The following is a 14,299-nucleotide window of genomic DNA, read 5'->3' as shown; positions in this document are numbered from 1 at the left end:
CAATCCCTATATTTTCTGCTGCTTTATCCAATTATGTACCTGTTTATGAAAACAAATTTTTATGCATGGAAATTCTATTCTTTAATTAAGTTCTGTGATAACATTGGCTTTTTAGTTTGTCACCAAGAGAAAGGAGAAGGGACAAAATAACTGAAATATTAGATACAGGCTGGGTCTAATAATTAGAAGGGTGTTCTGGTGTCTCGCTTCTCAAAGTGATCTGATGGCCAGCAGCATTGACACTTCCTTGTCTCTACTTGCAAGAAATAGAGATCTCAGGCCCCAGACCAGACCTAGTGAGTTAGAGGCTGCATTTAACAAGAATCCCAAATGACTGGTACACACACTTAAGTCTGAGGAGAAATGATCACATTCAGAAACAGTAGAATATAAACCAAGAGACCTGTTCTGTAGTCTTATTCCTGCCACTGTTTGACTTGGGCACACATTTCTTAAGTTGCCTGGGCTTCGCTTTCCACATGAGTAAAAAGAGGGCCATTTAATTGGAAGGATGACCTTCAGAGTCCATTGCCCATGAGTGTTCCACTGTGCAATTCAAAAGGCATAAGACATCCTGAGGGGAATGCCATTGACACTTGATGTCTTTGACTTCCTTCCAGCTTTACTTGGGGCCACAGAGGTCATACCCCACCTGGAGAGGTTTCACATCATGCCACTATGCTCAAAACCAAAAGGGCCTGGCTCTGGACAGCTGCTTCTGCCCTTCTGAACAAACTACAAAGACATCACCATTGAGAAATGCAAAGCATTCTTCACTTGAATTCCCAATTCATTCATTCAGTCTGTTCAGTCAGTATTGTGAGGTCTGAGATTTGCCAAACTCTCAGCAATAATTGAGTAAAACTGATGTGTGGCAAAGTTCTAGGGGAAATGAGCTGATATTGTATAATTTTCCTTTGAGCTTCTTATAAAGTATTATATTTCTTTTTTAGAGTTTATAGTATTTTTACCCTCTTACCTTATCTTTAAAAATATTACCAAAGTAGTGACCTGTACGTTTTTCAACTCTGTGTCCTTGCTCTTGTCTAATTCAACAGATATTGATGAATGCAGAACCTCAAGCTACCTGTGTCAATATCAGTGTGTCAATGAACCTGGGAAATTCTCGTGTATGTGCCCCCAGGGATACCAAGTGGTGAGAAGTAGAACATGTCAAGGTAGGCTTATCGTTTTCATATCTGTTAAGTGTTCATTTTTAACCAGGAAAAGCAGGGACAGAGTTACAGGATTCTCTACCATAGACTTTCATTTTTTCCATCTTGCATATAATTTGAACTCTTTTTTCCCTTGCTCATCATGCATTATGCAAATCTCATCAAAAGGGTATTATTCAGTTAACACTGACTTTTTGGAAATTTAAAGTAATTATTTTTCTTTCTTAAGATGTAAGTAATTTTAATAAAATACTGATATCTCTTCTATATAGCCTATATAATCTCTATGATACACATCTTTTAATCACAACCCAAAAAGATTCAATTATTAAAATATCTTGCCATGAGTTTGAGTCCAGAGAATAAACTTAATATGTGGGTTAGGCAAACCTCAAACTAGTCTCAATTCTCTAAAATACCAAGATTATAAATTGGGTAGTAATTTAGGTACTGAGAAAATCAGCCTCATGTGTCTTAAAATTAGCTTGAATTCTTCAGCAAAAAAAACTATAGATCCAAAAATAGCTAATATCCTAGGGTCCAGTTTTAAAATAAACATTCAGGTAATCTTCACACCTATACACCTCCAATGCTACAATGTCATTTAAAATTTCTTTAACAGGGAAAAGATTTGCTTGGATAGAACCAAAAGTATAGATAATCCTAGAAAGGCTAGTATAAACCCCTACATTTACATAAAGCAGTGAACAAGTAAAAAAAAAAATGACTAAACTTGAAGACAGAAAATCTGAGTCCTAGTCTTCTATCTATGTAATTCTGAACAAATTATGAAAATCTTTGACCCTTAACTTTGGAAAAGGGAGTTGTGAAAATGAAATGAAATAATATACATAAAAATTATAAAGCCTTACATAAACTATAAAGCCTTACAATCCAAGATTTTTTTAAGTTTATTTATTTATTTTGATGGAGCGGGGAGAGAGAACGAGCAGGGGAGGGGCAGAAAGAAAGGAAGAGAGAGAATCCCAAGCAGACTCTGCACTGATAGCATGGAACCCAATGCAGGGCTCGATCTCACAAACAGTGAGATCATGACATGAGCCAAAATCAAGAATTAGATGCTTAACCGACTGAGCCACCCAGGCACCCCCAAGATGTTCTTGTAACATGTACTTAGCCATGTAAGTGACTAGTAGCAAATCTTCTCTAGAGAGTCCTTTTTAATCAGAACTGAGAAAGACATACAGGAGCAATAAATCCTTCAAGAAAGGAAAAGACCAAGGAAAAGAGATACTAGGGATACTCAGTCTATATCATGATTTTATAGGAAAATATTAATTCACCGAACATCCAGGACCTGCGGTTTTATAGTATGCATATGGCCTTTCAACTAGACTCCATCTACTAAATATGAGCATAATCAGAATGGCATTCATTGCACAATGAACCCCTTTAATCCCCTTTCCAGGTTACTGGGGACTTTAAAGTTAATTGTGGGAAAACATTGCATTCCAATGATTTTATTTTTTAAAGCCTAACTGAGACTTTTAACATGAATATTACATGGAGGAAAATGTTAGCCAGTGGGATGTCCTAACCAATTTCCCTGGAGTCCTGCAAAAAAATGTCTATGTGTTTTTTTATCACAAATGGATTTGATCCTCAGCAAAAGACAAACAAATTAACATACAATGGAATCTTACCTGCCTACTCTAGTATATGAAAACATTTCAGTTACAACTAAAGGTGAAAAATGCACTAGAATTGCAAATAAGGGATTCATGAGTGTTATATCTTGAAGATATGCAGCTCCAGAATGTTTGGCTAAGCCAAAAACATTTTTTATGAGAGAGACTTAACATTCTTTTAAGGTACAAAGCAATTGGTTTTCTCCACTAAAATCATCTCTTCCCAACGTCGTCCATAGACTAAAGTAAAAACGAAAGAGTTCAGATTCTTACCTTTACACAAAAAGCTCATTTTGAGGATGAAATAACTGTTCTCATTTCCACAGCCTTGCAAAAATGAAAACACTGTGTGTGTTTGGATGGGGTGGGGGAGGCCACAGAGAAGGAGAAAGACAGAGAAACAGAGAGAATACACATACACACAGACACACATTCATCAAATATTTTAATACTATTAATAATTTCCGAAAAACATTCCAGAATGATTAAGGTGTTAATTATGCTAGGCTCTAAATTAATGGAAGTAATAAATGAAATTATTACATAAAGTTTCCTTTTGCCCTTCTTGGTCTCCACATAACAAATCAGTCTTAGTTTTCCTTGTAGCTAAACAGCATCTTTATTTTTCAGAGGAGTGAAGAATATTGAAAGGACAAGTTGATTGTAATTTCTTCTAAGGGATCTAAATTCTTTCTTTAGCCATAGCCACTCCAAAAGAAGACACTTCTTATAACTGACTCTTGGAAACTCTTGGAAACTTCCAGTCTCTCTTGGGTTCCAGATAGCTTTGGCCAGTTTGGAAGGGAAAAATACATTTTTTTTCCTCCAAAGACAAGGCATGGAATTATTCTCATTTAGAGGATGCAGTACCTTACAGTGGAAAGATGCCTGTCACTAACTGTATGAACTTGGGCAACTTACTTAACCCTTATCTGTTTTTCTTCCATGTCAAATAGAGATAATATCTTTCTCACCTATGTCTACATGATTTGTGTGAAGAACAACTTAGTTCAATTTAATATTTCTTAAAAGCCAGGTGCCCCTGAGTTACATTAATGCTAGGTGATGAAGGGATATAAAGATGGATACTACAGCCCTGCCCTCAAGGGGTTTATAAGCTAATGGAAGGGTTAAGACAAACATGTAGATTTCAATAATGCAAAGCAGAGAGCAACAAAGGTCTCCCAAAAAGAACATGAGGTATGAGATTCTGATAGGAAAAACAGATTAAATCCCAGCAACTAGCCCATTGCTGGCTTGCAGCAGGGATTCAGTAAATTACTTATGGAATGAGTAAATTAATGAATGAACGTACCTGATTATGAGGAGGAATGATTCAGAAAGGCTTATATTGAATAAAATCTAAATCATTATTCATATGTAACAGGAGACAGACATAGCCAGGGATGTTAACATTAATATAATTTTCATTGTTGCTGTTGTTGTTGTAAATATAATGGCTCTCCAGTGAAAGTGTTCTCTCAGATGTCATATGAAGGCTCCTAATTCCCAAATCTAAAACCAGTCCTTGTCCAGCCTGGCCTTTCTATGGCCCTCTTTTTCTGGGGCTCTCTTCCCTTCTGGCTTCCTCACACTGCCTCTTCCTGGGTTGCCTCTCATCAGAGCCCCTTCTTTACTTCCCCTTCTAACACACTGTCTCTAAATAGCTATCTATGCTGTCCAAGGTGGAACACTTCATAGCTTCACTTCTTGTGTTATGCTTCCTCCAGACAGTGTTATCCACTCCCAGAGCATCAAGTCTCCACCTGCATACTGTACTCCACCCGCATGTCCACACCTCTAAGCCTCACCTCTTTTGGGAACTCCTGAGCCACACATTCAGATGCCCTCTCCATAGATTTTGCTTCCTGCTTTCTCAACCTGGAAGACCCTCCCTACCCCAACCATGAAAATCCTGTCTACCCACCACACTTCAAGGCCAAACAGAGATGCCTCTTCCTTCCTGAAGCCTTCTAACCCTCCAGGCAGAATTTATTCCGCTTCTAATCTGCTAGTACACTTATCTATCTCTTGTTTAATTCCATTTTATTTTATAATTATTGCCATATCTGTATTCTTAACTAAATTACAATCTACCCAAGGGCAAGAACTGGTGTCTTTCACTTTTTTTTTTAATGTTTATTATTTATTTTTGAGAGAGGTAGAGAGGGGTGTGTGTGTGTGTGTGTGTGTGTGTGTGTGTGTGTGTGTGCAAGCAGGGAAGGGGCAGAGAGAGAGGGAGACACAGAATCCGAAGCAGCCTCCAGGCTCTCAGCTGGTAGCACAGAGCCCCATGTGGGGCTCGAACTCATGAACCACAAGATCAAGACCTGAGCTGAAGTGAGATGCTTAACTGACTGAGACACCCAGGCACCCCTCTTTCACTTTTTTATAAGTATGGCCAATGGCTAACATTTGGCTTTGAATTCAACAGATGAACAATAGGTGCTTGATAAAAAATATTATCAAATGACACATACTAATCTGTCTAGGACGACTTAGGCTACATCTGTCCTGAATTAAATGCAATGAATTAAATGCAAGTCCTACTCAGTCTTGTGTCTAAAAACAAATGAAATTTAACCTAGATCCCCATATACCTCTTACCTTACAAACCTTAATCTGCCACTTACACAATTTATTTACATCAGTAAATTCTTTTACCCTATGTGTCCACAGATATAAATGAGTGTGAGACCACAAATGAATGTCGGGAAGATGAAATGTGTTGGAATTATCATGGTGGCTTCCGTTGTTACCCACGAAATCCTTGTCAAGATCCGTACATTCTAACATCAGAGAAGTAAGAGAAAATTAGAACTTTTGAAAGCAGGAAGCTTTGGTCTTACCAGCCAAACTGGGAAATATTTCTGTTTTTCTCTGCAGCCGATGTGTTTGCCCAGTCTCAAGTGCGGTGTGCCGAGAACTTCCCCAGTCCATAGTCTACAAATACATGAGCATCCGATCTGATAGGTCTGTGCCGTCAGACATCTTCCAGATACAGGCCACAACCATTTATGCCAATACTATCAATACTTTTCGGATTAAATCTGGAAATGAAAATGGAGAGTTCTACCTAAGAGTGAGTACACTGAGGGCAGCCATAGTTGTTGGGAAAAGTGCAAGTTTGCTGTTGCTGTTTGGTGGTATTCACTTGGAAGGAAAGCTAACATTTAAAGAGTTTTTATGTGCAAGCATTGTGTAAGGTCTTCCTGTGTGCATTATCTCATTTAATCCCCTTGGTAACACTGTCAGAGAGATACTAACATTTCATCTCCATCTCTATAGAAAAGTGAGACTCAGATTTAGGAGCTTCTCTAAAGTCACTCAGAAACCAAGTTGAAGACTCTAATGGAGTTGTGTGTGACCTACAAAACACAAGCCTACACAAACACACATACCCCAAATAGATACCACAAATCAGTGATAGTTATTTAATTGTACATAGAAAAATTAATTCCTGGAGAACTTTTCAGAAACTATAAATTCCTTGTCACACCTGCAAAATTATTTCCATTCACACTAAAACTGAAACCTGGAAGTCCCTGAAAAATGACCCCAACCCCCTGCACCAAATGTGCCAGGAGTTGTACCATTGTTGCCAAACCTCCAGGCACACAATGTGAGGTCACCTTTGTGTTTTCCATTTCTTTCACTGCCTAGATGAAATCTCTCTCTAAATTCTGCTATTTCTTTCTTCACAGTATCTCCTGGATTATCTTTGCTTCCCCATGCCCCTGCCTCTCTTCCTTTAAACTGGCTCTCACCACCCCCTCATCCTTCCAAGGGCTTCCGAGCAGATCTCCCTGACTCTGATGCCTCAGCCTTCCAGGCCCCCTGCAAAGGCTCAAAAAGTTCATTTTAGGTTAAAATTCTGACATATTTCAAATACGGCTCACCACTTCATGTGAAAATGATGGCACCCCACCAAGCAGTTTGCAGGGTTACGGTAACTATTTCACGCTAAGGATGTTATTCATCCAGTTACAATTTTCTCAAAACTCCTTTGGGCACTCTTCATTTTTAACCAAATTTTAAAGTCAATATTTCATTTTGAGAACATGAAAAGTAAATTGGGAAATTCATCTTTGTGGTGAAGTTTACAGATTTTTAATGTTTACATGTTTATCCTGTTCTTTGATATTTTAAGTTCCTTTCCAACTCCAGAATTATGTGATTGTTTCTTTGCCAGTAAATTAAAAATGATTAATTTCTTATGACCAACTTCTGAAGAGAAAAAATCCAACCCCAAATCTATTGCTATTCTTTTTTTCTAACAGCTAAGAATAAACTTCTTTAACATTTGATGCTTTCAATTTGAGATATACTAGATATTTGTAAGAAGTTTACTCTAAATGAATTTCACACAGTTCAGATAATACCAATTTAATAATTCTAGCCCAAACAAATGACATTATTTGTAACCCATGGCAATAAAACAGGTTCATCTCAAAATCTTTTTAAAAACTAACTTTCCATTTTGAACTTTCAGCTATAGTTTAAAAAAATAAAATTTCTAGCATAATCGACAGTTAAGCAAAGTTCCAGCATGTTATTTTCCTTGCAATAAACATAGCAGTTTAAAAGTTTTATGATTCATATCAGTGCATTTATCGACTTGATATTTTCAAATATAAATTCTCACAGTGTTTTTCTCAAGTAAAATCTTTTTTTTCCCATAAGTGATATAAAACATTGCCAATTTTTATAATCCCAGACTAAATTTTAAATTGTTTAAAACAAAAACTATTTGAAATAAAAAGCCATTCTAAGATTATTTCTTATCACGTAATTCAAAAAGTAGTGGGGTTAAATGCTACAAAATTTCTCCACTGAAAATCCACCTGTGTAGAAGGCATAAGAGTCAATCAGCAGGCCTTAATTAAGCACCTACTGTATCCTCAGACCGATGTGAGGTGTATGTAATACACACTTATTTTAAACAGCTTTAAATATTGCTGTGTGGCGAAAGTTAACACCTTTGGGCAGGGAAAGGGAGCAATTTTATGTCTAATTCCGTGGTCCAAGACATCAAAGAATTAATGTTGGCTGGAATAGACAAAGAATGTTTTTTGGTGGTCATGATACTGGACCTGGTCTTTGAAGATTATAAAATATAGGATTTTACTTATATTCCTTTTCAGAGAATACTGAGAAAACCTTCTTCCCTGGAAAAGGGGACATATTATAAAGAAGTAGTACACAAACTAGAAGGCAGAATACCATCCTCCCCACCCATACCACCCAATATCTATGCCTTACTGAGCCTATTTTCTTCATAGCCTTTATCACCACTTTGCATAGTATTCATTGGTCTATGTCATGCACTACAGTATGGGTGTAATGAAAACAGACTTCCCCTGTTGATTCACTCTTCTATACTCAGCACATGGAATGTACCTGGCACTTGGCAGGGGCTCAAAAAATATTTTTAAATGAAAGAATTTATTCAACCAAAGCCTTCAAGGAATTACTATTACCTTCAAGGGGCAAGCACCTGCTGGATTCTAGAGACACAACAGTGACTGAAGCCAAGCCAATCCCTACCCCAATGGAGGTCATAGTCAAGACACTGAGCAAGTGCTCACAGTTATGCTGAATGTTACAATAGGGAGTTGCAAGTGCGCTTGGATGCCTAACAGGTCAACTGCTAAGAAGATAGGAATGGTCTGGAAGCCTCCTGAAAGAAGTGGACTTAAGCTGAAGACTAGCAATTAAAGACTAGCAAATAGAAGGAATAAAAATCAGTCCAGTTGGTCTGAAACTCCAAGTGCTGTCAGTGGAGTGGCTTGAGAGAAGCCTAGAGAGATGAGCAGGGCCTTAGGGATCATATTAAGGATTCAGGTAGAGAATTTGCTATTGGATTTTCATGTTAAAAATGATGCCTGGCTACAATGCAGAGCCTGGATTGGAGTAGGACAAGAATAGAAATGAAAAGACTAGTTAGTAGTTCAAGAGATGCAGTACTAGTGTGGTAGTGGTAGCAGTGAGTCCAAAAACAGTGAACAGATTTATGAAGATATAGGAAGAACTATATGAGTTGGTAAGTCATTTGCTAAGGGGAAGTGGAGGAGGAGGAATCACCAAAGATAACCTCCAAAGATAAGTTTCTGCCTTAAGCAATAGTAAATGGTGGTGGTGCCATTTATTAAGATAGGGAAGAAGGAACCAGTGTGGAGAGGAAGGTGAGTTCAGTTTGTACATGCTTTAAGTTTGGACCCTTCCCCTACTTTTCTGAAACCACTGAGACCAACAGACATGAATTACCTGAATTTCCCACTCACCTCTGCAAATTTAAGTTCATGTGTCCCCCTTCTTACCTTCTCCCTTGAGTTTTTCCAAGATGAGGTTTCACTTCTGTCAATCAAGGCCAATCCACCACCTGTATTTTTCCTTCCATCTCCTCTAGAACCTTGCTCCATCGAACTCCCATTTACCTCCTATGTTTTCAACTTGCCTCCCTCTAGATGTTGCCCTTGTTCTCCTCTCCTTTCCCAGCCAAGGTTCTTAAAGCACAGCCTGTAAACACAGTCTCTGCTTTCTCACCTCCTGGTCACCTTTCTATCTTCTGTTCCCATTACCCTACTGAAGTTGCTCTGAAAAAAAAAAAAAAAGCCACCAATGACATCCGTACTGCTAAATCCAGAGGGCGTTTTTCAGTTCCAGTCTCCCTCAGCCTCACTACTCTATTGCACACTGCTGGCCATTCATTTGTTTCCCATTTAATCATCTGCTTCTTCTCAGCTTCCCTCAATGGCTTCTCCTCTGCCTACTCCTTAAATATTGGCTTCTCCCAGATCCAGCCTTATCGCACATACATTCTGTCCCTTAGTTTAGTGTACACTCATTGAAGTGACTGCTAAATCCTAATCTTCTGTCTCTATCCCTGCTTTCCTCTGGCATTCAGATTCGCACATCTACTAACCTACCCCTCCAAACTCATCTCCTTCTACTCTCCAGCACTCATCACATTCTTCATCAGAATGAAACTGCATTCAGTTCTCCTGAACACACTTCTTAACAAAACTTCCAGTTATCTTTGGTGACTATCCTCACACATTCAAAAGCCTTTCCTCAATGCTTTAGGGTCCCTCCTCTTTTCCCCTGTATTTTTCACCTAGTGTATCTTCATACATACCCTACATAACCTCATATATCTTAGCATTTGCTATATTCTATTGAAATTATTTACATGTCTCTTCACCTACTAGAATGTAAACAAATACATAATGCTAAGAAGTGAAAGATGATAATTTTGTTTAACAGTTCAAACATTATCACATTCTCACCTGAACTACAGTCTCTATAAAGACTGGTACTATCAATAAAAGTGAAGAGAAAAAATAATACTGAGGGATGTATAGAAAACACAAAACTATCAGAAAAGCAGGTCCCTGTAACTTGGAAGTAATGACTATTGTGTGGACAAGGGAAAAAGAAACGAGAAAGATTGAAACCAAGACGGAGTTAAGTAGTGACTTTTATTCTACCCTCAAAATTCTTCCCCTAATTCTTATAGGACTAGGTATACTCACAAATAATAGAAATTGCAATTCAAGAAAAATTCTCCTCTCCCTCCCTCTTTTTTCTTTTATTTTAGCAAACAAGTCCTGTAAGTGCAATGCTTGTGCTGGTGAAGTCGTTATCAGGACCAAGAGAATATATCGTGGACCTGGAGATGCTAACAGTCAACAGTATAGGAACCTTCCGCACAAGCTCAGTGTTAAGATTGACAATAATAGTGGGGCCATTTTCTTTTTAGTCTTTTAAGAGTCCACTATAGGCATTTAAATCAGCCAAAGAATATTGTTACAACAAAGCACTATTTTATTTATAGACGTATCTAGTACATCTACATCTATATGCTGTACACTCACCAATAATTCAAACAATTACACCATGGTATAAAGTGGGCATTTAATCTGTAAAGATTCAAAGTTTGTCTTTATTACTGTATGTAAATTATACATTAATCCACTAAACTGGTCTTCTTCAAGAGAGCTAAGCATACTCTATCCAATGAAACTTGGATTCTTTTCTGTAAAAGTGGGACAAAGCAATGATTATCTTCTGTGGTGCTTAAGGAAACTTACTACAGCCCCACTGACAGTCTCATAAGGAGGCAGCCTCATAACATTGAACAGCATGCAAGTTCAAGGATGAATTTTTTAACTGCTTTGTAACAAAATGGAAAAAGTCAATAAAGATATATTTCTTTAGAAAATGAGGATCTGCCATATTTGTGTTGGTTTTTTTTATTTTCATTATCAGTGTAAACACAGTTGTTTATTACTTGGTAATAAATAATTATTGTATAATATGCTGGTTTCTGTTGAATATTTTAAATTTTGTCAGGAATTTTTTATTATGAATGTAAACAAAAAAGTAAGCAAAACTTCCAAAATGAATAAGGTAGCCATAGAACAATTATTATGTGAAGAAATCTGCAGAGAGTAGATGAGAAAATAAATTATTTTTAAACCATAGTGGAGTTGACCTGAAGAAGCAAATTCAGTGTGTTCATCAGTTCAAGCTGCCATAATAAAATACTATAGACTGGGTGGCTTATAAATAACACAAATTTATTTCTCACAACCTAGAGCCTGGAAGTCTAAGATCAAAGTGCCAGCACGATCACGTTCTGGTGAGAGCTCTCCTCAGGGTTGTAAACTCATATCCTCCCATGGTATAAAGACAGGAGTGAGCTCTTTTGGGGTCCCTTTTATAAGAGCACTAATCTCATTCATGAGGGCTCCACCGTCATGACCTAATTATCTCTCAAAGGCCTCAGTTCCTAATACTATCACATTGGAAGTGGATTTGGATTTCAACATATAAATTTGGGGAGGACACAGACATTCAATCCTTAACACTCGGTAAATGTAAGAACATCCCTGATTTCAGGACTTCCACAGGATGTGGAAAAAAATGAAGAAAAGGTATTGTACTGAGGAAGTTTTAGTTTCTGAGTAAAATTAAAATTCTAAGAATTCACTTATAACTAAAATTTCTCATCTTTATTTCTGATGCTCACAGAGGAATAAAATGGAAATTGTTCTTCTTCTTGGCATCCAGAGTGACAGTGAACTAAAGAAAATTATCCTCCTTCTGAATTCAATGAAAAGGTTTTATGTCTTGTTTAAAGTGTAACTGCTTCTCTTTGATGTATTATATTTTTTAAATAAAAATAAATATTCTTTTAGAGGATCACTCTATCTTTGGAAGTTTTTTAAAGGTAACCAGTAACAGCCAATATAATTTTGTCTGGGAAAAAATTAGTTATAGCTGCCAGAGCAAGAACAACCATTTGATTTTTTTAAGAGATAATCTAGGAGATAAGGGAACAAAAAGACTGCTAAAATCATGCCCCAAAAAGGTGTGCAGCCAATTTTCTCTTACATCCCGTTTGAAAGCACATATGAATAACTTCTGACCCCCAGGTAACCTCGACACTGAAACAAGTGTTTCTCAAAGAGTTGACAAAATGTGCAGTAATTGTCAAAAGGAAAGTTCACCAAGAAATCAAGAAACAAAACAAACTTCCTGTGTGAGCAGAGGATGGGCTTTTGTTAAAGGGGCACAGAAACAGTGATGAGAGAATAGGTCTAACCAAGAGCCATATGAGGAAGCAGAATAAACAGCCAGCCACAACACAGCAGGATGGTTGAGTGCGTTGCTCACTCCATCTGCATGATTACTTTCAGTCCAGATAAGTTAAGACTTGATTTAAACTTTTCTGTTTTAATCAGTCTATTGATTTTTCTACATGCAGTCACAGTTCTCAAGTCAGTGATGGGAATGGTGAGAGTTTAAAAAGAAAGTTTAAGATCTTCTTCCAACAGATTTTTGTGCTTAAATAAGGAGGCAAGGTCTTATCTATGACTCCACAGAGGATTATAGAAGAAACAGGAATCTCTCTGAAATATTTATACATAAGCCCTGACTCTCCACCCCCACCTCTAAACAGACATATATCTTCTATAATTATATATATTATTATATAATTATATGTTATATATTATAGAACATATATTATAGGATAATATATTTTATATATTATAGAATAATATATTTTATATATTATACATAAATATATAAATTATTTCTGTATTACATAATTAATTTATAAAACATTATATTATAATATATAATAATTTATATATGTTTTTATAATAATAATAAAATAATAGTGTATATACATGTATATTTGGGACATATAGAAACCATTAACTGCAGGCAGGATGGCTGCCCTTTCATCCCAAAGCCTAGCCCTATTCACAAATCATAAACACATGAAAAGGGTTGATATAGTGAAGAGTCACAGAATTCCTTTTTTTAATTGTAAAATACACATCCAATTCACCATTTTAAAGTGTACAACTAAGTGCCATCTCGTACATTACAATGTCATGCAAATATCAACACTATCTAGTTTCATACCTATTATAAACCCCATATCCATTAGCAGTCACTCCTCATTCCCCAACCCACAAGCACTGATAGGAGTTACCACTAGTCTACTTTCTGTCCGTGGATTTGCTATTCTGAACATTTCATACAAATAGAATTATACAACAGGTGCCCTTTTGCGTCTGGCTTCTTTCACTTATCATAGTGTTTCAAAGTTCAGCCATTTTGTAGCATGTACTTCCATATTTCATCCCTTTTATGACCAAATAATATTCCATGTATTACCACACTTGATCCATTTGATGTTGGCAGGCCAGGTCCAAGGACCCAGAGGGGCTCCTGCAGGGCCAGCCAAGAGGGTCCTTGGCTTTGCACAGGATGGAAATCAAACATGAGCCAGCAAGAAGTGAGAGCAGAGTTAATTGAAGATATAGAGAGAGCAGATACAGATGGAGTGTCTGGGAAATCCAGAAAAGAAAGGAGAGCATCTGGTCTTTGCTTGGGGTCTGGGGATTTTTACTGAGGATTGCAGTCTGGTGTACATGTCCTCTCAGGCATCCAGGGACTGGTTAGAATAAAGACAAGGGCCCAGGTGTCATTCCTTGGAAGCAGGGGGTCTTAGTGTCAAGAAGTCAAGCTCCGTTGGTCTAGAACATACATATGATGCCTTCCTCCTGTCATTCTCACTTGGTCCTTCTTTAGATGTTATCTATTCTAAAGAAATCCTTAACTCCTTGTTCCTTACAAGGAGGACATACACTACATCCTGTGGCACATGTAAAGTGGGGGGTGCAGGTTGCAGCAAGTATAAAAGTTGAAAAAGGAGCAAAAAACAAATTTTTCTGGAATCCTTCATTTTCCCTGTCTCATATTCATCAGTTGATAGACATCAGCTGATAGGTTGTTTCCACCAGCAATTCCTTTTTATCTTACCTATCAAAAGGAAACTGATTTCTAGGTGACTCATCCACTCATTTCACAGCCTAAATCACCCATTCTTAGTTTCATTTTTAACTAAAAAAAAAAAATAGCAAGAGAAAAAAAATTTTTTTTTCAATTCACAGA

General features: G+C 37.2%; 1 protein-coding gene and 1 long non-coding RNA gene across 2 annotated transcripts in view; one reads left to right on the top strand and one right to left on the bottom strand.

Moving 5' to 3' along the window:
- The window catches only part of EFEMP1 (EGF containing fibulin extracellular matrix protein 1), a 61,552-nt gene extending 50,500 nt beyond the window's left edge, over positions 1-11,052 (top strand). Inside the window, exons 8-11 of the mRNA XM_042981425.1 lie at positions 1,059-1,178; positions 5,504-5,627; positions 5,711-5,906; positions 10,425-11,052. Coding sequence (XP_042837359.1) covers positions 1,059-1,178; positions 5,504-5,627; positions 5,711-5,906; positions 10,425-10,586 — 602 coding nt within the window. The 3' untranslated portion in view covers positions 10,587-11,052. The remainder of the gene's footprint in view (positions 1-1,058; positions 1,179-5,503; positions 5,628-5,710; positions 5,907-10,424) is intronic.
- The window catches only part of LOC102961254, a 130,335-nt gene that overhangs the window by 1,145 nt on the left and 114,891 nt on the right, over positions 1-14,299 (bottom strand). The gene's annotated exons all lie outside the window — the stretch shown is intronic.

Source organism: Panthera tigris, chromosome A3, assembly GCF_018350195.1.
Source record: "Panthera tigris isolate Pti1 chromosome A3, P.tigris_Pti1_mat1.1, whole genome shotgun sequence".
Classification (NCBI taxonomy): Eukaryota; Metazoa; Chordata; class Mammalia; order Carnivora; family Felidae; genus Panthera; species Panthera tigris.
Note: the sequence above shows the minus strand (reverse complement) of the source record. Positions and strands in the feature narration are given on the sequence as shown.